Below are 21,267 nucleotides of genomic sequence, written 5' to 3'. Positions count from 1 at the left end.
AGGGGTAAAATGCTCATGTGCTCTATCCCAGTACCACAAAACAAAAAAATAACAGCAACAACAAAAAAATAAAATAGGGCTGGGGTTGTAGATTAGAGGTTGAAGTAGAGGCTTGGCTTCAATTCTAGCTCACAGCCCCCCCCCCCCAAAAAAAAAACCAATCAACCAAATGAAACCAAACACAAACAGGGAGGTTTTTTTTTGTTGCAATACTGGAATAGAAACCAGGGGCATTTTACCCCTGAGCTACACCCTCAGCCCCTATTTCTTATTCTTTATTTTGAAACAGGGTCTCACTGAGTTGCAAGGGCCTAAGTAGCTGAGGCTGGCCGCGAATCCAGATCCTCCTGTCTCAGCCTCCTCAATGCTGTGATCACAAGTGTGCGCCACCATTCCCGGCTTATTCTTTATTTTGAAACAGAGTCTCACTCAGTTGCAAAGGGCCTAAGTAGCTGAGGCTGGCCATGAAACTGCTGCAATCCACTTGTCTCAGCCTCCCAAGTACTGAGATTATAAGCATGCACCACCATGCTCAGCTGAACATAACAATATTCTAATGGCAATTAGGAAAGATTTCATGTATTTCCTGGAAATTCTAACATGAAGTTATAAATTTCTTTTTCTGAGGTACTGGGTATATTAAAGTTTTGAAACAGAATCTGCTAAATTGCTGAGTGTGGCCTTGAACCTGTAATCTTCCTGTCTTTAATTTCCTTAGTACTGGAGGTGTGCACTGCTGCGCCCTGCCGGATATTTTAGATTTCTGAAGAGAGTAGAAACTGACAAGAGTACATCTGATTCTTCACCTAAAATTAAACATACTGCCAAATTAGTATGTGTTAGGAATCTCCTTTATTCCTACTTTTCCCCTCCTCTCCCTGCAGCAATGGAAACTGAACCCAGGGCCTTGCTTATAGCAGGCAAACATTCTACTACTGAGAATTGAACTCAGGGGGATTCTACTCCAAACTACACCAGTGGCCCTTTTCTACTGGGATTACAAGCATGCACCACCATGCCTGGTTCCCCGGCCTTTTTTATGTTTTATTTAAAATCGAGTATTGCGCTGGGCGTGGTGGCGCATGCTTGTAATCCCCGCGCTTGGGAGGCTGAGACAGGAGGATCACGCAGGTTCAAAGCCAGCCTCAGCTACTTAAGTGAGGCTCTCAGCAACTTAAGTAAGACCCTGTTTACAAATAAATTATAAAATGGGTCTGGGAGTATAGCCCGGAGGTAGAAAGCCTCTGGGTTCCACCTCCAGTACCACCAAAAAAATAGAGTATTGCTATAATGAAGAATCTTACTATTTACCGAAGCTGTCCTCAAATTTCCAATCCCCCATTTTAGCCTCCCAAGTACTGAAATTATATGCATGGCCATCATGACCGGCTGATCAAGCCCTAAGTTTTGAGACAAGGTCTTGCTAAAGTTGCCTGGCCTTCAACTTGTGATTCTCCCACATAGCAGAGATCACAAGTGCATACCACTGCACCCAGCCCTTTATTCTTCTAATATGGCAAGTCAATTTTTTTTACTTTTTATTTTTTGGTGGTACTGGGGGTGGAACCCAGAGGCTTTCTACCTCTGGGCTATACTCCCAGACCTTTTTTATATTTTATTTGGAAACAGGGTCTCACTAAGTTGCTGGAAGCCTAAGTAGCTGAGGCTGGCTTCAAACCCATGTGATCATCCAGTCTCAGCCTCCCAAACGCGGGTATTACAAGCGTGCGCCACCATGCCCGGCTTAATATGGCAAGTTTAAAAGTACAATTTGTGTGTGTGTGTGTGTGTGTGTGTGTGTGTGTGTGTGTGTGTGTGTGTGTGCGCGCCGACGTGCACGCATGCTGGGGATGGAATCCAGGGGCATTTTATCTCCAAGCTATACCCCCAGCCTGATTTTTTATTCTTTATTTTAAAACCAGGTCTAAATTGCAGAGTGCTTAAGTAGCTGAGGCTGGTTGCAAACCTTCGATCCTCCTGTCCCAGCCTCCCAAGTATTGGAATTATATGCGCGTGCGCCACCACACCCAAATTTTTAAAGAAATACCTTTTCTGATTTATTTTCTAGGAAAAGAAAGTGGGGTTGTAGTTATCTGGACCTGAAGAAAAGGATTCTTACTACTTAGTTCCTTTAATTCATGAAAAATTGATTTTGGCTTATAATGTTTTGTACCTTCTTCCTCTGGTAAAGAGACTAACTTCTATTTCTACAAGCTACATAGAGGCTTTTCATTGAAGGAACTATACTTTCACCTATAAACACTTTTTTTTTTGGTGGTACTGGGGATGGAACCCAGGGGCATTGTAACCTCTGAGCTACATCCCCAGCCCACTTTTTTATTCTTTATTTTGAAACAGGGTCTCACTGAATTGCAAAGGGCCTCACTAAGCAGATGAGGTTGGCTTTGAACCTTCACGATCCTCCTGTCTCAGCCTCCCAAATGCTGGGATTACAAACGTGTGCCATCACACCCAGCTCACCTATATACATTATCAGCAAACGCTTATGCTTATTTTTATTAGTGTCCCACAGTGACTTTCAATTCTAAACACATATAGTCAAATGGCTTTATAGTGTACATTTCTCTACTTTAAGTCTTCTCTATATATTCAGGTCCATAACATGAAAAGGTTCTACTTTGAGGTTCACATTCTGAACACAAAGGTGGCCTGGAGGTATAGCTCAGAGGTAAAATGCACACCCAGCATGTGTGAGGACTTGGGTTTAATACCCAGCACTAATTTTTTTTTTTTTTTTTGTGGTGCTGGGGATAGAACCCAAGGGCTTTCTACCTCCGGGCTACACCCTAGTCCTATTTTCTATTTTATTTGGGAACAGATTTTTTTTGTGTATATGTGGTACTGAGGGTAGAATCTAGGGGCTTTTCTACCTCCGGGCTATACTCCCAGACCTATTTTATACTTTATTTGGAAACAGGGTCTCTCACTAAGTTGCTGACAGCCTAAATAGCTGAAGCTGGCTTAGAACCTGCATGATCCTCCTGTCTCAGCCTTCTAAGCGCTGGGATGACAAGTATGCACCACCACGCCCAGCTTGGAAACAGGGTCTTAATAAGTTGCTGAGAATCTCAGTAGCTGAGGCTAGCTTTGAACCTGTGCAATCCTCCTGTCTCAACTTCCCATGTACTAGGATTACAAGCGTGTGCTACCATGCCCGGCCATTATTAAAAATTTTAAAATAAGTAGAGGGAATTTTGAGTCAAAATTATTGCCCTTTCAAAACAGATTAGTCAAGCACAATGGAACACTCCCGTGATCCCAGCTACTCAGGAGGCTGAGCAGGTGTATCTCAGGTTCAAAGCTAATTTAGTGACACCTTGTCTCAAAAGAAAAAAGACTTGAAATATAGCTCAGGAGTAGCATGTCGATGGGTTCAATCATAGGACCAAAATAAAAAAGAACAGACTATATGTTAAAGGACAATTAATATCACATACAGCATTAAGGCCTTTCACTAGAAATACTTGCCCACACATTCAATTTATAAAAGGAATTAAAACATTAAACTTGGGCCGGGCGTGGTGGCGCAGCATTCAGGAGGCTGAGACCGGAGGATTGCGGTTCACGAACAGCCTCAGCTACTTAGTGAGGCCCTCTGCAACTCAGTGAGACCCGGTTTCAAAATAAAGAATAAAAAAATAGGGCAGAGGGTGTATCTCAGAGGTAGAATGCCCCTGGGTTCCATCCCCAAACCCGCAAAATAAATAAATAAAACAAAATAAAACATTAAACTTAGCCAGGCATGGTGACACACACTTGTAACCAGCATTTGGGAGGCCGAGACAGAAGGATCCAGGTTCCCAGATAGTCTCAGCTACTTTTGCAACTCAGTGAGACCCTGTTAAAAAAATAAAATAAAATAAAATAAAAAAACAGGGCTGGGGGTGTTGCTTTGAGGTAGAATGCCTCTGGGTTCTATCTACCCAATACTGGGGAAAAAAAAACAAAACAAAAGCACATTAAACTTAGGCTAGGTTCCAGGCATGGTGTCCTACACTTGTAATCCCAATACTTGGGAGGCTGATACAGGAGGATCACAGGTTCCTGACCAGTCTCAGCTCAGCTACTTAATAAGGCCCTCTTTAACTTAGTGAGACCCTGTTTTAAAATAAAAATTAAAAAAGGGCTGGAAGGCAGAATGCCCCTGGGTTCAATTCCCAGTTTCGTGGGGGCAGGGAGGGGGGACCTCCAATTATAAAAGATACCTGTCCAGAAAGAATATGAATAAACTTCCAAGAGCCCTTATAATTTACAAGAACAGGAGGAGAAAAAAAAATCAATCATAGGCATGAGAAGGAAAAGGAAATATAAGAGATAAAGCAACAGTTTCAGCTATTTAGCTTCCCTGCAATACATCCCATTCCAAATTATACAATTCTCTCTTGGTTCCATTATTAAATTTATATCTCTAGTGCTACTTGGTGAAGGAAAACAATAGAATCTTTACCAGGCCAGACAATGACAGAAACATGTAAACGAACACTTTCCTAAGTAAATCTTGAATTGCAATGGGACCTACTAAAAGAAAAGGGCCAAGTTTTTTAGACAGTTTCATTCAGTTTTAAAAATGTGGCTCCCCAGCTGGGCATGGTGGCACAGTTTGTAATCCTAGCACTTGGGAGGCTGATACAGGAGGATCGCAAAGGTTCAAAGCCAGCCTCAGCTAATTAGGCTCTCAGCAACTTAGTGAGACCCTGTTTCCAAATAAAATATAAAATAGGTCTGGGAGTATAGCCCGGTGGTAGAAAAGCCCCTGGGTTCTACCCCCAGCACCCTCCCACACAAAAAAAGTGGTTCTCTAACTGAGCTGGGCATGATGAAGCACTCTTGTAATTAAGTACCTGAGAGGCTGAGACAGGAGGATCACGAGCTCCTGGCCAGCCCCAGCAACTTAGCCAAGTCCCTCCACAACTCAGTGAGACACTGCTTCAAAATTAAAAAAATAAAATAGCTGGGCGTGGAGGCACATGCTTGTAATCCCAGTACTTTTGAGGGTGATACAGGAGGATCATGCAGGTTCGAAGCCACCCTCACCTACTTAGTAAGGCTCTCAGCTACTTAGTGAGACCCTGTTTCACTAAAACACAAAAATAGGTCTGGGAGTACAGCCTGGAGGTAGAAAGCCCCTGGGTTCTACTCCCAACAACACACAGACACACACACACAGACACACACACACAGACACACACACACAGACACACACACACACAGACACACACACACACACACACGCTTTATTTTTGCCTACCACCCAAGAAATTTCAATTTAATGCCAAAGTTTTGGGTTCTTTTAAAACTTAATTTGTAGCCGGGCGTGGTGGTGCACGCTTGTAATCCCCGCGCTTGGGAGGCTGAGACAGGAGGATCACACAGGTTCGAAGCCAGCCTCAGCTACTTGGTGAGGCTCTCAGCAACTTAGTGAGACCCTGTTTCCAAATAAAATAAAAATAGGTCTGGGAGTATAGCCTGGAGGTAGAAAGCCTCTGGGTTCCACCCCCAGTACCACCAAAATAAATAAATAAATAAAAATAAAAAATAAAACTTAATTTGTAATAGTGTAAATGTCTTTTTCTTTTGCAGTACTGGGGATGGAACCCAGGGGCCTTCTACCTCTGGGCTATACCCCCGACCTATTTTATATTTTATTTAGAAACAGGGTCTCACTAAGTTGCTGAAACTCTCACTACGTAGCTGAGGCAGGCATTTTTTTTTTTTTTTTTTTTAAGGTCTGATCTTATTTGTTACACTTAAAAATTCTTATTTTTAACTGGACTCAGAAGTAGAAGCTCTCGGAGAGGACAGCCTGTGTCTCTTGGCAATCTGTTCCTGGCATTTTTCTTTGGCTTTCTTCATTCTCTTGGCCAAAAGTTTAGCATATTCTGCAGCCTCTTTCTTGTTTTTCTTAGTATGCTGTGTTGCAGGACACGTAGAGTAACAAGACACTGAATCTTAGGTGCTTTGGTCCTGGTTTCTTACCTTCCTTGTTTAAGAGCTTTCTGACAACATATCGGCAGACATGATCTTTGGAGAGATTAAAAAGTTTTCGAATTCTGTTGGCTCTTTTGGGCCCCAGATGACGAGGCACAGTGGTATCTGCCAGTCCAAGAATATCCTTCTCTTCTTCTATTTTTTTTAATTACAATAACAAAGTTGAGAATGCTCAGATTGGTATCCACAATGCAACCCCGAAAAGATTTGAGCTTTCTCTCTCCAGTTCTCCTTGGTCTATAGCAGGAATGCCCCTTATTCAGTAGTAGGTGAGCATGGCTGTGGGTCAAGACACCCTGCTTCATGGAGAAACCTTGTTTGTCGTTCCCACCACTGATTCCGATCACATAATCCTTCCAATCTTCACCCAGAGCGTCAGCGGCAACTTCTGTGGCCTTACGCTTCTCGTAAAATGTACGAAGTTTGCATTCATCGTCCACTTCAATTAGTTTCTGGCAGCCAGTGGCTGGGAAGGAGATATTCAGCTTCATCTTGGCCCGAGGCTGGCTTTGAACCCGCACGATCTTCCTGTCTCAGCCTCCCAAGTACTGGGATTACAAGTGTGTACCACCATGCCCAGCTCTGTTTTTATCCCTATTAAAGTGCTTCTAAAAGGGACCAGTTAACTGTACGTTTACTTCTTTTTTTTTTTTTTGCAGTGCTAGGGATAGATTCTACCTCTGAGCTACACCCCCAGCCCTATTTTACTTTTTTTCTGTGTGTGGTACTGGGGATAGAACACAGGGGCATTCTATCTCTGAGCTACACCGCCAGCCCTATTTTTTTAATTCTTTATTTTGAAACAAGGTCTCTCCGAGTTGTAGAGGGCCTCACTAAATAGCTGAGGCTGGCTGCAAACCACGTTTCTCCTGTCTCAGCCTCCCAAATGCTGGGATTACAAACGTGTGCTATCACGCTCGGCTTATTCTTTATTTTATTTTTATTTTTTGCAGGTATGGGGGTGGAACCCAGGGGCATTCAACCTCTAAACTATACCCCCTGCCCTGTTTTTTTTTTTTTTTTTTTGGTGTACTGGGGGTGGAACCCAGAGGTTTTCTACCTCCGGGCTATACTCCCAGACCTTTTTCATACTTTATTTGGAAACAGGGTCTCACTAAGTTGCTGAAAGCCTCACTAAGTAGCTGAGGCTGGCTTCAAACCCATGTGATCCCTCCTGTCTCAGCCTCCCAAGCGTGAGGATTACAAGCATGTGCCACCACGCCTGGCTACTATTTTTTATTCTTTATTTTGAAACAGGGTCCCACTAAGTTGTGGAAGGCCTCACTAAGTAGCTGAGGTTACCCAAAAACCGCGATCCTCTGGTCTCAGCCTCCTGAATGCTGGGATTACAAGCGTGCGCCATCATGCCTGGCTTTATTTTTTATTAGGGTCTACTGAGTTGCAAAGGGCCTCACTAAATAGCTGAGGCTGTACTTGAACCTTTGACCCTCCTGTCTCAGCCTCCCAAATGCTGGGATTATAAGTGTGTGCCACTACACCTTGCTTGGCTTTCTTTTAATGAAAAAACAAAAAGGGTGGGGAGTGTAGCTCAGTACTACAGTGCCCCAGGGTTCAATCTCAGCAGCACAAAAAGACCAAAAAAAAAAAAAAAAAAAAAAAAGACAAAAAAACTAGCACAGAGTCGCTTTACCTTGATATAAAAATACTTAGTCAATTACCTTTTGAAATAGTTAGTGCTGGAGACCACTGTGACCTTAGAATATCAAGACAAATGCTGCCATTACTGTTAATATTTGGATGATAAATTCTTGTTGTAAATGCAACCTAAAGAAAAGGAAAAATTTTTTTGTAAATTGGTTTATTACTATTGCACAGAGCACATTAAAAAGAATTGTAATATTCCAATTACCTTAGGTGGTTTGAAGGGATAATCTGTTGGGAAATGAATAGTCAAGAAAAATACTCCACCTTGATAGGGACTGTCATTCTGTTGATAAGAAAAGTGGAATTAAAAAGAGCAAATTACATAAATTATTTATTCTGAAAGTAATCTCAATACTTACTGGTCCCATTATTGTAGCTTGCCAATGGAACACTGAAAAAGAACAACAACAACAAAAAAATCACAATGTAAAGATATTCAGATTGTATTTATATGATAGTAACCAATCAATCCTTATATAGCAGCCTCTGGGTTCCTTTCCTAGCACCACCACACACACAAAAACAAAACAAAACAAAAAAAGTCTTGGAGCCAGGAATGGTGGCACACATCTGTAATCCCTGTACTTGGGAGGCTGAGACAGGAGGATCACAGGTCCACACCCAGCCGTAGCAACTTAGTGAGGTCCTATTTCAATATAAAAAATAAAACAGACTGGGGGTATAGCCTGGAGGTAGAATGCTGCTGGGTGTAATCCCCAGTACCAGAAAAAGGTAAGTAAATAAATACATAAATAAATATATTTATCTATTTGGGAGCCGGCATGGTGATGCAAACCTATAATCTTACTACTTGGGAGGCTGAAAAAGAATTATAGGTTCAAAGCCAGCTTCAACAATTTATCAAGGCCTTCAGCAACTTAGTGAAACCTTGTTGTTTCAAAAAAAAAAAAAAAGGCTGCAGATGTAGCTCAGAGGTAGAATACCCCTGGGTGTGTACTTGCGTAGGTGTCCGCGCACACACATACACAAACAGTATCTGGATCCAAAGGTGGATATGGTGGTTCATGCAAGAAGGAGGGTCTCAAAATTGAGACCTGCTTCAGAAACTTAAGGAGACCTTGTCTCAAAATAAAACATGAAGCCAGAAGAGTGTGGTAGCATATGCTTGTAATCCCAGTAATCAGGAGGCTGAGATAGAATTGCAGGTTCGTTCGAAGCTAACCTCAGTTTCTTAGTGAGGCCCTTTCGAAGCTAACCTCAGTTTCTTAGTGAGGCCCTTTGCAACTTAGTGAGACCCTGTTTCAAAATAAAGAATAAAATGAGACAGGAGGATCACAGGTTCAAGGACAGCCTCAGCTATTTAGTGAGGCCCTTTGTAACTCAGTGAGAGACCCTGTTTGAAAATAACAATAAAAAATAGGGCCGGGGTACATGTAGCTTGGAGGTAGAATGCCCCTGGGTTCCATTTTTTTTTTTTTGCCAGTACTCCAAAAATAAATAAATAAATAAATAAATAAATAAATGAATGAATAAAGAAAGAATAAAAAAAAAATAGGACTGGGAGTGTAGATCAGAGGCAGAATGTCCCTGGGTTTAATTCCCAGTACCAAGCTGGGCATGGTGGTGCACGCTTGTAATCCCTGCACTTGGGAGGCTGAGACAGAAGAATCACACAGGTTCGAAGCCAGCCACAGCTATTTAGTGAAGCTTCTCAGCAGCTTAGCAAGATGCTGTTTCCAAATAAAATATAAAATAGGTCTGGGAGTATAGCCTGGAGGTAGAAAGCCCCTGGGTTCCACCCCACTACCACCAAAAAAAAAAAAAAAAAAAAAATTATTATTATTATTTTATAATATACCCCCAGTACCACACACACACACACACACACACACACACACACACACACACACACACAAAATAAATAAATAAAATAAAGCCAGCGATGTACATCAGTAGATCAACAGTAGAGTGCTTGTCCAGTATGCAAAGGCCAAGGATTTGATTCCTAACATGACATCAACAAAAAAGAGGTATGGTGGCACTCATGTATAATCCCAGTGCTTGGGAGGCCGAGACAGGAGGATCAATGCTAGCCTCAGCAATTTAGGGAGATCTTGTTTCAAAATATGGGTTTAATCTCCAATAACACACACACACACACACACACACACACACACACACACACACACACACGGGAGATCTTGTATCAAAACACGGGTTTAATCTCCAACAAAACACACACACACACACACACACACACAGACTTGGGGTATAGCTTGAATTTAGAATGCCCCTAGGTTCAATATCCTGTGGGGTAGGGTGAAAATAGCTCATTAATAGAGTGCCCACTGTGTTCAATTCCTAGTAAAAGTGTGCTCGCTCGCGCTCCCCCCCCCCCTTTGGGATAGAGAACTTGAAAATCCTTATTAGGGAAACAAACATTTTAGAAAATGTCTTAGCTTGGAAGGGTGGCACACACCTGTAATTTCAGTATTTGGGAGCCTGAGATAGGATTTTAGGTTCAAGGCCACCCTTAGACAATTTGAGAGCCTAAGCAATCTAGTGAGTCTCTGCTTCAAAATAAAAAATAGAAGCTGGGCCTAGTGGTACATTCCTGTAACCCCAGTACTTGGGAAGCTACGACAGGAGGGTTGCAGGTTTGAGGACAGCTTTACAAATAGTGAGACTAATCAACCTAACAAGACCCTGTTTCAAAATAAAAACAAAATATGCCGGGTGTGGTGGCGCACGCTTGTAATCCCCGTGCTTGGGAGGTGGAGACAGGAGGATCGCATGGGTTCGAAGCCAGCCTCAGCTACTTAGTGAGGCTCTCAGCAACTTAGTGAGACCCTGTTTCCAAACAAAATATAAAAAAGGTCTGGGAGTATAGCCTGAAGGTAGAAAGCCTCTGGGTTCCACCCCCAGTACCACAAATAAATTAAAAAAAAAAATACAAGTGGGGGTATAGCCTGAAAGTAGAACACCCCTGGGTTCAATCCCCAGTGTGAATAAATGAATGAAAAGAAAAGGAGGGATGGAAGGAGGGAGGTAGGTTCCAGTATGGAAGGAAGAAAAAAAAAAATCACAGTAAGTTGTTGAGGCTGGCCTCAAAGAATCCCATCTTTCTCAGCTTTTCAAGTACTGGGATTAAAGGAGTAGGTGTCATCATATCCCATTCTGAGTTTTTTTGTTTTGTTTTGCTTTGTTTTTTGGATCTGGGTTTATTTATTTTGTTTTGAAACAGGGTCTAAGTTAAAAACTTAGGGTTTTGCTAAGTTGCTGAGGTTGGTTTCGAACGTATGATCTTACTGTTTCAGCCTCCCAAATACTGGTATTACAGGCACCATGCCCATCTTCTGTGACAGTTTTAAAATTAAAATGTCTGTGCCTGACATGGTAGCACATATCTATAATCTCAGCTACTGGGAGACTGAAAAAGGAGAATCCCAAAGAACAACATGGACAACTTAGTGGGACCTTGTTTCAAAATAAAATTTTCATTAACTATTTAGGTACTATTTCTTTCCTTCTAGCCTTTTTAGGGCCAAGTCCCTTTCTTTCTAAATATTGCTGGGCGTGGTGGCGCATGCTTGTAGCTCCAGCATTTGGGAGGCTGAGACAGGAGGATCTCAGGTTCGAGGACAGTCTCAGCTACTTAGTGAGGCCCTCTGCAACTCAGTGAGACCCTGTTTCAAAATAAAGAATAAAAAATAGGGCTGGAAAGTTGGGTGTGGTGGCACATGCTTGTAATCCCAGCATCCGGGAGGCTGAGACAGGAGGATCGTGGTTTGTGGACAGCCTCAGCTACTTAGCGAGCCCCTTTACAAGTCAGTGAGAACCTGTTTCAAAATAAAGAATAGAAAATAGGACTGGGGGGGGGGTAGCTCGGAGGTAGAGTAAAAAAAAAAAGAGGAAGAGAGAATGAGAATAATAGGGAAAAAGAAAAAAGGAATCATAAAGGAAAAATCTCAAATCAGAATAAGGTATTAATTAAAAGCAAAATAACTTTTTATAATTCTCTATTTTTTTTTTAATTTTTTTATTTTTTTTCAGATCTGGGGATGGAACCCAGGGGCATTTGACCTCCAAGCTACATCCTCTGCCCTGTTTTTTATTCTTTATTTTGAAACAGGGTCTCACTAAGTTGCGGAGGACCTCACTAAGTAGCTGAGGCTGTCCGCAAACCGCGATCCTCTGGTCTCAGCCTTCCGAATGCTGGGATTACAAGCGTGCGCCACCACGCCTGGCTTGTTTTGTTTTGGTTTTTGCGGGTCTGGGGATGGACCAGGAGCATTTGACCTCCAAGCTATATCCCCTGCCCAGTTTTTTATTCTTTATTTTGAAACAGGGTCTTACTAACTTGGGGAGGGCCTCACTAAGTAATAGCTGAGGCTATCCACGAACCGCGATCCTCTGGTCTCAGCTTCCCAAATGCTGGGATTACAAGCATGCGCCACCATACCTGGCTTTCTATTCTTACTAATAGCAAAACATATTTAATACTTTATGATCAAAATCTCATAACTATTATTGGACAACAGAGAATCCTCACATCTTGGAGCAGAAATGACAGGCTGGCAACTGGTACACTTAATATTATGGAAATAAGACCCATTTTGAAAGAAGATAGGGTAAGATCAATATTTTCAAGTAATACTGCAATCTCTTTCATATCCATATTTCAAGAGTTGACTGAGAGTGTAGCTCAGAGGAGAGTGCCCTTGGGTTCAACCCCCAGTACAAAAAAATATATATCTTAGCCAGATGTTATGGCACATGCCTATAATCCTAGTATTTGGGAGGCTGAGACAGGATGGCAGGTTTGAGAACAGCTTCAGCAATGTAGCAAGACTCACAGACACTATCTTTTTTTTCTTTTTTTTTTGGGTGGCACTAGGGATGGATTGAACCCGGGGCCAGTCCACCTCTGATCTATATTCCAGCCTTATTTTATTTTTAATTGGAAACAGGTTCAAAGCCCAGCGTGGTGGAGACTGAGACAGGAGAATTGCAGGTTCAAGGCTAGCCTCAGAAATTTAGTGAGACCTTAGTTCAAAATAAAACATAAAATAGAGCTGGGAGTATAGCTCATAAGTAGAACGCCTCAGAGGGTTCAATCCCTGATACTACCAAAAAAGAAAAGAAACAGGGTCTCACTAGGTTGATAAGAATCTCTCTACTTGCTGAGGCTGTCCTTGAATCTGTGATACTCCTGTACTGGGATTGCTAGTGTGAGCTACTATGACTAGCTGTAAGACCTTATTTCAAAACAAAACAACAACAAAAAAAAGTCTGGAGGTATAGCACAGAGGTAGCATGCTCCTGGGGTTCAACCCCTGTTACTATGGAAAAAAATAAAGTTGAAGACACTCCAGTATATTTGAGTAAGAGTCTATTACTGAGAACTCGTGTAAGCAACATCAATAGATTATTTCATTTGCAATCATATCTACTTAGTAAATTATAACTGTTTATGGAGAGAGAGAGGACTTCCGGGAAGATGGCGACCGAGAAAAGCGGGGCTTAAGAGCCCCGCTAACAACCAATCTTCATTACCACAAAATCAGCGCCTTTCATAGCCAGAAAACACCATCACCAGAGAAACAAAAAAATCACCAGGCTCCAGAGAGAAAGCAGACTGAGAACAGAGCTCAGAGCCACAGAGGAGATACACCGGCCTCACGCCCGAGGACGCAGCAGCAGCGCCATACTGCCTGCGGCAGCAGCGAGTTCACCAAACGGCTACAGCAAGCCGAGGTGAGCCGCTCCGGAACAGCCAAGCGGGATTTTTCAGCGCAGGGAACATTTAAAGCTCCCAGTGGCTGAGCTCAGCACACGCTACAAGGACTCAGAGTGGAATTCAAAACCAAGAAGAAAAAAGCCAGCCTCACGGCCGAGGGCGTAACAGCGGCGCCATATTGCCACCGGCGGCAGCAGCAGCGAATTCAACGAGTCCAGTACAGCTATATCTGCGAACTCAAGAACAGTGAGTCAAATTGCGGGCCACAGAGGAGAAATCACAGTACTGGGATTTCAAAATCCCTGGGACTTGACCCAGTGGGGGAGTGGCGGTGGCAGAGATATCACACCATAGGAGAACGTGCAACCTGGCAGCCCCCATAGTTCAAAGCAGCCTCTATCGACTCCCTGGGTCGGAGACTCTGTGATACAACCCAGTAAAGGAGTAGTGGGGTCTGAGATACTATAGACTCGAGATCCAGAGCACCTTAAGTGAAGTCATAGTGACCCAAGGGAAGAACCCAGAGAAGGCACAAACTTCCGAAATCATGGGAAAGAGGAATAACACTGGAGCAATGAATGCCCACAACCCCACAACATCAGAACCTGATAAAACAGAAAATCAGAGATTTCTAGAAGATCAAATCAGGAAAATAACTGTAGAAATAATAGAGGTGCTTCAAAAAGAACTCAGAGAGAGCCCAAAAGAGATAAAGGATGCAACTAATGAAGTAAAGGCCTCAATTCAAAGCACAAACAACCGATTAGACCACATGGAGAACAGAATCTCACTCTTAGAAGATAATCATTCCAAAAATGAACGCATAGTTTCTAATCTAGGAAAAAATATCCGACAGCAGGAATCTGACATTGAAGAAATATGGGCCCATTTTAAGAGAGCTAACCTAAGAATAATTGGAATAGAGGAGGGAAAAGAAAGTGATACCAAAGGGATCAACAATCTCTTCAAGGAAGTAATAGCAGAAAATTTTCCAGACATAGAGCAAGAGGTTGATACACAGGTCCAGGAAACTTATGGAACTCCCTTTAGACAGGATCCGAGAAGAGGAACCCCACGCCATATAATTGTCAAAATGACCAATGTGGAAGCCAAGCAGAGAATCTTAAAGGCAACAAAAACAAAGGGCCAAGTGACATTCAGAGGCAAACCAATTAGAATCACTCCAGACTTCCCAAACCAAGTCAAGAGAGCCAGAAGGGCTTGGAGTAACATATTCCAAATTCTGAAAGAAAACAACTTCCAGCCAAAAATTTCCTACCCAGAAAAACTTTCTATCAAATTAGATGGAGAAATAAGAAACTTCCACGACAAACAGAAACTGAAGGAATTTATGTCTTCAAAACCAGCGCTAGAGAAAATACTCAAAGAGATTAACTACAAAGAAGAAATAGGTACACACACCAGAACCAGAGAAACAAGATTTTCCATTCAACAGACAACTAAGATTGGTTATCTGTGGAGATTCATTATTTATGTTAGTCTTTTACCTATCTCTAAATGGTATTGTTTGCCTTTATTGTTGTTAATTTTTAGGATTTCTAGTTGGAATATTAATATACCTTCAGATATAGCATTTGGAAATATTTTATCCCATTCTATTAGTAACTGTTAACTCTGTTTACATTGTCTTTGGATATACAATATTTTTAGGGAGTTTGTATACTCTTCTGTTGCCTGTGCCACTGAAATCATATCCAAGAAATTACTGCCAATTTCAATGTTGTGAGGTTTTATGACCCAGATTTTCTTCTAAAAGTTTATAGTCTTAAGATTTATATTTAGGTCTTTTATCTATTTTGAGTTAATACTTGTATATGGGATTAGGTAAGGGTCCAATTTTATTCTTTTCCATGTAATTATTATTTTTCAACAATATTTAGTTAAAAGATTATTATTTCCACCACCAAATGTTCGTGGAAACCTTGTCAAAAATAACTTGATAATATAGGGAAGAATTTATCTCTAGGCTTTTATTTAACTCCAATTGTTTATATATCTGCCTTTATAACAGTACTACACTGTTTCAATTATTGTAGCTTTATATGGTTTGAAATCAGAAAATATATATCTTCTAGCTTTGTTCTTTTTCAAGATCGTTTTGGGTATCTAGAATCCATATTCCATATTAGGATAGATTTTTTTTCTAAAAAATAAATATATAAATATATGATAGTTTCACCTAAAAAAAAAATAGAAAAAAGATATTCTCTGGTAAGAAAGAAAGCAAAAAGAAATATTGAAATGTTATCTTTAAGTCATCAAAAGCTTGGTATCAGACAAATGAAACTGTTATGTGAGATTATCATTTTTAATTTTGGATAAATTGCTATAATACTAGATGTCAACCACTAAGCCAAGCATGGGAAGGAGGGATGGGGAGGGAATGGGGTGGGGATCGGGTGGGGGCTGACTGGGCGATGTGTGCATGTATGTCTACAAAAGTTTGTATCCCACTATGATGTATGAATACAGTGCACCAATTAAAAAAAAAATAACTGTTTATTATAGTTTTTTTTTTTCTTTTTCTTTTTTTGTGGGTCTGAAGATAAAACCCAGAAGCATTTGACCTCTGAGCTACATACCCTGCCCTATTTTTTATTCTTTATTTTGAAACAGGGTCTCACTAAGTTGCAGAGAGCCTCAGTAAGTAGCTGAGGCTGTCCGAGCCTACAGTCTCAGCCTCCCGAATGCTTGCTTAGATTACAAACCTGAACCACCAACCCTGGCTTGTTTATTGTTTTTGGATACTGGGGATTCAACACAGAGGCATTCTACCTGAGCCACACCCAACCTTATTTTTTTATTTTTTTTGTGGGTCTGGGGATGGAACCCAGGGGCATTCTACCTCTGAGCTACACCCCATGCCCTATTTTTTATTCTTTACTTTGAAACAGGGTCTCACTGAGTTGCAGAGGACATCACTAAGTAGCTGAGGCTGTCTGCAAACCGCAATCCTCTGGTCTCGGCCTCCCAAATGCTAGAATTACAAGTGTGCGCCACCATGCCTGGTTTTATTTTTTATTTGAAATAGGGTCTCACAAGCCGGTTGTGGTGGCGCATGCTTGTAATCCTCGCGCTTGGGAGGCTGAGACAGGAGGATCGCGCAGGTTTGAAGCCAGTCTTAGCTGGCTTAAGAGACTGTGTTTCCAAAAAAAAAAAAAAAAAAAAAGAAATAGGGTCTCACTAACTTGTGGAGGGCCTCTTGTTCAGGCTGGTCATGAACCCAAGACCCCCCTGTCTCAACCTCCCAACAACTGGGATTACAAAACTTGTGCCACCATGCTCAGCCATAACTGCTTAATATTACAAAAAAGGGTTCAGTGGTAGAGCACTTGCACAGCATACAAGAGGTACTTGTTTTGATCCCGGGTTGGGGGTGGGGGTGTTATACAGAACTAAACATATGCAATTCATTGTACCAAAGTTCTAAAATAAAAATCCATTCAGCCAGGTGTGGTAGCGCTCAAATGTAATCCTTGGGAGGCTCAGACAGGAGGATCAGGCCCCCTAAAACTTAGTGAGACCTTGTTTCAAAATAAAGAATAAAAAACAGGGCTGGGGCTGGGCGTGGTGGCGGCACATTGAGAGGCGGAGATAGGAGGATCACGCAGGTTTGAAGCCAGCCTTGCTAGCTTAAGAGACCCTGTTTCCAAATAAAATATAAAATAGGTCTAGGAGTGTAGCCCGGAAGTAGAAGGGTTCCATCTCCAGTACCACCAAAAAAACCCCCCAAAAAACAACAAAACAAAACAAAACAAAACAAAAAAACAGGGCTGGGGTGAAGCTTGAAGGTAAAATGTCCCTGGGTTCAATCCCCAGTAGCAGAAAAAAAAATAATTCACAATAATACTTTATTACTTGTTTCATTGTTATAAAGGTCTGCCTAAAATGATGGCACATGCCGGTAATCCCAGTACTTAGGAGGCAGAAAGAGGATGATCACAGGTTAGTTGCCAGTCTTAGGAACTTAGAGACCCTGTTTCAAAACAAAGAATAAAATAGGGCAGGGGGCCGGGCGTGATGGCGCACGCTTGTAATCCCCTTGCTTGGGAGGCTGAGACGGGAGGATCACACAGGTTCAAAGCCAGCCTCAGCTACTTAGTGAGGCTCTCAGCAACTTAGTGAGACCCTATTTCCAAATAAAATATAAAAAAGGTCTGGGAGTATAGCCCGGAGGTAGAAAACCTCTGGGATCCACCCCCAGTACCACCAAAATAAATAAATAAATAAATAAATAAATAAATAAATAAATAAATAAAAATAAAAAATAGGGCAGGGGGTATAGCTCAGAGGTAGAACGCCCCTGAGTTCAATTCTAGTACCAGAAAAAAAAAAAAAATCAAATACTGTCATTAAAATAATATGCAAAGAGATGGGTGTGGTGGCGTACCTATAATCCTAATACTTTAGTAAGGCCCTCTGCAACTTAGTGAGGCCGTTTCAAAATAAAGAATAAAAAATAGGACTGGGGGTATAATTCTGAGGTAGAATGCCTCTGGGTTCCATACCCAGTACTGCAAAATAAATAAATAAATAAGGCCTGGGAGCCTGGCGTGGTGGCTCATGCTTGTAATCCCAGTGCTTGGGAGGCCGAGAAAGGAGGAAGTGCACAAGTTTGAAGCCAGGGACAGCTACTTAGTGAGGCTCTCAGCAACTTACTGAGACCTTGTTTCCAAATAAAGTATAAAAATAGGTCTTGGAATATAGCCCGGAGGTGGAAAAGCTCCTGGGTTCCACCCCCAGTACCCCCACCCCCCAAAAAAGAAGGCCTAGGGTATGTAGCCACTATGCTTGGCTTGCCCAGGCACCCTACTTCCTAACTACAAAACCAGCCCTCTTTTTCTTTCGAAACAGGGTTTTGGTATACTGCTGCTTAAGAGTCTCACTAACATTGCTGAGGCTCAGCTGGATATAACAGTGCACGCTTGTAATCTCAGCGCGTGCATTGCTGGGAATTGAACCCAGGGACATTATTATCCCAGCACTATTTTACTCATATATCCCTAGCCCTATTTTATTTTATTTTGAAACAGGCTCTCACTAAGTTGATAAAGGCCTTGCTAAATTGCTGAGGCTAGTCTTGAACCTGCCATCCTCTTGTCTTTACCTCTCAATTACTGGGATTACCAGTGTGTGCCACCACACCCGGCCCATCCATGTACTTTTTTAACCAAAACCTTTCAGTCATTCTCAACTTTGAAACATTTCATCTAAAACAAAGACACTTTCAAGTGAGTGCAAAGAGCATATTGGTGTAGATTGGTCATATACAGTAGAATGACAAAACTAGAATCAGAAAAACTTCGAATGAGTCCACTTCAGGAATTTCCATGAGCTTCTCATGACATTCTTTTCTAAGATAGTTTAGAATTGCTATCCTACTCACTTAACAAAAGAGTTGTTGTCAGGCATGGTGGTGCACACTTGTAATCCTAGCATTTGGGAGACTGAGATAAGAGATTTGGGGTTCAGCTACTTAGTGAGGCCTTCTGCAACTTAGTGAGACCTTGTTTCAAAATAAAGAATAAAGCTGGGCATGGTGGCACACACTTATATTCCCAGCATTTGGGAGGCTGAGACAGGAGGATCACGGTTCAAGGACAGCCTCAGCTACTTAGTGATGCTCTTTGACAGCTTCAGCTCCTACTTAGTGAGGCCCTTTGCAACTCAGTGAAACCCTGTTTCAAAATACAAAGAATAAAAATAGGGTTGGGGGTATAGCTCAGAGATAGAATGCCCCTGGGTTCCATCCCCAGTAACCCCCCCCCACACACACACACACAAAAAAGAGTTGTTGTGAAGATAAATAAGATAGATGTGTAGCCAGGTATGGTGGTCCACTCCTGTAATTACAATACTTGAGAGGCTAAAACATGAGGATTACAGGTTTGTGGCCAGCCTCAGCAACTTAGTGAGACTTTTTCTCAAAGAATAAAATAGGGCTGGAGGTATAGCTCAGAGGTAGAATGCCCCTGGGGGTTCCAAATCCATTACTAGGGGAAAAAAAAAAAAAAAAGATATGATAAATGTGTAAGAGCACTTAAGTAATTTTGTGTGGTGCAAGTACCCTGAATGGTACTAAATATAGCTGAACAGGTTAGAATATAATAATACAAATGAGGGTTTTAAGACACATGTGCATAATTAGTCTTTTTTGTTTTGTGGTACTGGGGAGGAACCCATGGGCATTCTACCTCTGAGGCAAACCCCTAGTCTTATTTTATTTTTCTAGTTTGAAACAGAACCTCACTAAATTACAGAAGGCCTCACTAAATTGTGAAGGCTTGTGGTGAACCTGTGATCCTCTTGACTCAGTCTTCCAAGTACTGGGATTATGAGTGTGGGCAGCTACACCTAGTTCATACTTAATCTTATGATATCTGCTTTATGAAACAGTCCTTAAAACAGAAACTTTGTTTTGACATTAGCAGACCAGAAAGGCATGGTGATACACACCTATAATCACAATACTTGGAAGGCTGAGACAGGAATATCACAAGTTCAAGGTCAATTTCATTTATTATTTGTTTTTTGCAGTACTGAGGATTAAATGCAGGGGCAGTCTACCTTTGAGCTACATCTTCAGCCCTATTTTTTTATTATTATTTTTTGAAACAAGGTTTCACTAAATCGCAGAGTACCTCACTAAGTAGCTGAGGCTGGCCATGAACTGTGATCCTCTTGTCTCAGCCTCCCAAACAGTACAAGCATACGCTACCATGCCCAGCCAATCTCAGTAATTTAGCAATACCCCATTTCAAAATAAAAAAATCAAAAGGGTTGGGGGTGTAGCTTAGGAGATAGAAAGACTCTAGGTTCAACCCTTAGTACCAAGAAAAAAAAAGAAAAAAAAAAAAAAAGCAGCAAGGTATCGTAGCACACACTTGTAATCCCAGTACTTGGGAGGCTGAGACAGGAGGATCATCTCAGGTTTGCTGCCAGCCTTAGCTACTTTGTAAGGCCCTCTACAACTTTGTGAAACCCTGTTTCAAAATAAAGAATAAAAAATAGAACTGGATTTAGCTTGAAGGTAGAATGTCCATGGGTTCCATCTCAAAAAAACAAAACAAAACAAAACAAAACAAAAAAACTACAATAATAATAATGATATTGAAAGAACATCTTAAGAGCTCCCCTGGGCTCAATTACCAGTACCCGAAGAAGAAAAAAAAACTTTGCAAAATCGCCAGGCACAGTGGTACATACCTATAATTCCAGTACTTGGGAGCCTGAGATGGGAGGATCACAGGTTTGTGGCCAGTCTCAGCTACTTAGTGAGGCCCTTTGCAATTCAGTGAGACCCTGTTTCAAAAAATAAAGAATAAAAATTAGGGCTGGAGGTGTAGCTATAAACTACTTTTGTGTCAGAGTTAGAAGACACTATAAGGGAAATGGCCATGTCAAGACAAAATAAAACAAAGAGAAAATTATTATCCAACTTACATGATAAGATCATGTAATAAGCTGTTTTAGACAGGATAAAGCTGGTAAATTGAGGAAAAAAAAAAATCTTAAAGCCAGGCATGGTGGCCCACGGTTGTAATCCCTGCGCTTGGGAGGCTGAGAAAGGAGGATTGAATAGGTTTGAGGCCAGCCTCAGCTACTTAGTGAGACTCTCCGCAACTTAGTGAGACCCTGTTTCCAAATAAAGTATAAAATAGGTCTGGGAGTACAGCCTGGAGGCAGAAAAGCTCCTAGGTTCCACTCCTAGTAACACACACACACACACACACACACACACACACACACACACACACCCCTTAAGATGAGCTGAGCTTAATATGGTGCTCACCTATAATCCTGATTAAAGAAGGCTGAAACAGGAGGATTGCATATTCAAGACCAGCCTCAGTAAAGTAGTAGTGAGACCT

At 41.6% G+C, this 21,267-nt stretch overlaps 1 protein-coding gene and 1 pseudogene across 2 annotated transcripts in view; both read right to left on the bottom strand.

The window, feature by feature from the left end:
• The window catches only part of UBE2D2 (ubiquitin conjugating enzyme E2 D2), a gene marked incomplete at its 5' end in the record, with an annotated part of 60,915 nt that overhangs the window by 9,917 nt on the left and 29,731 nt on the right, over positions 1-21,267 (bottom strand). The window contains 3 exons of the mRNA XM_080713557.1: positions 7,689-7,794; positions 7,880-7,957; positions 8,034-8,065. Coding sequence (XP_080569683.1) covers positions 7,689-7,794; positions 7,880-7,957; positions 8,034-8,065 — 216 coding nt within the window. The remainder of the gene's footprint in view (positions 1-7,688; positions 7,795-7,879; positions 7,958-8,033; positions 8,066-21,267) is intronic.
• LOC308270604 (small ribosomal subunit protein eS6-like) lies at positions 5,795-6,500 on the bottom strand (annotated as a pseudogene). Its single transcript has one exon. The product of its transcript is annotated as a small ribosomal subunit protein eS6-like (transcript).

This window comes from Muscardinus avellanarius (genome assembly GCF_963383645.1).
Source record: "Muscardinus avellanarius genome assembly, chromosome: 1".
Lineage (NCBI taxonomy): Eukaryota > Metazoa > Chordata > Mammalia > Rodentia > Gliridae > Muscardinus > Muscardinus avellanarius.
The sequence above is the reverse complement of the archived record's forward strand: the minus strand, read 5'-3'. Positions and strand labels throughout refer to the sequence as shown.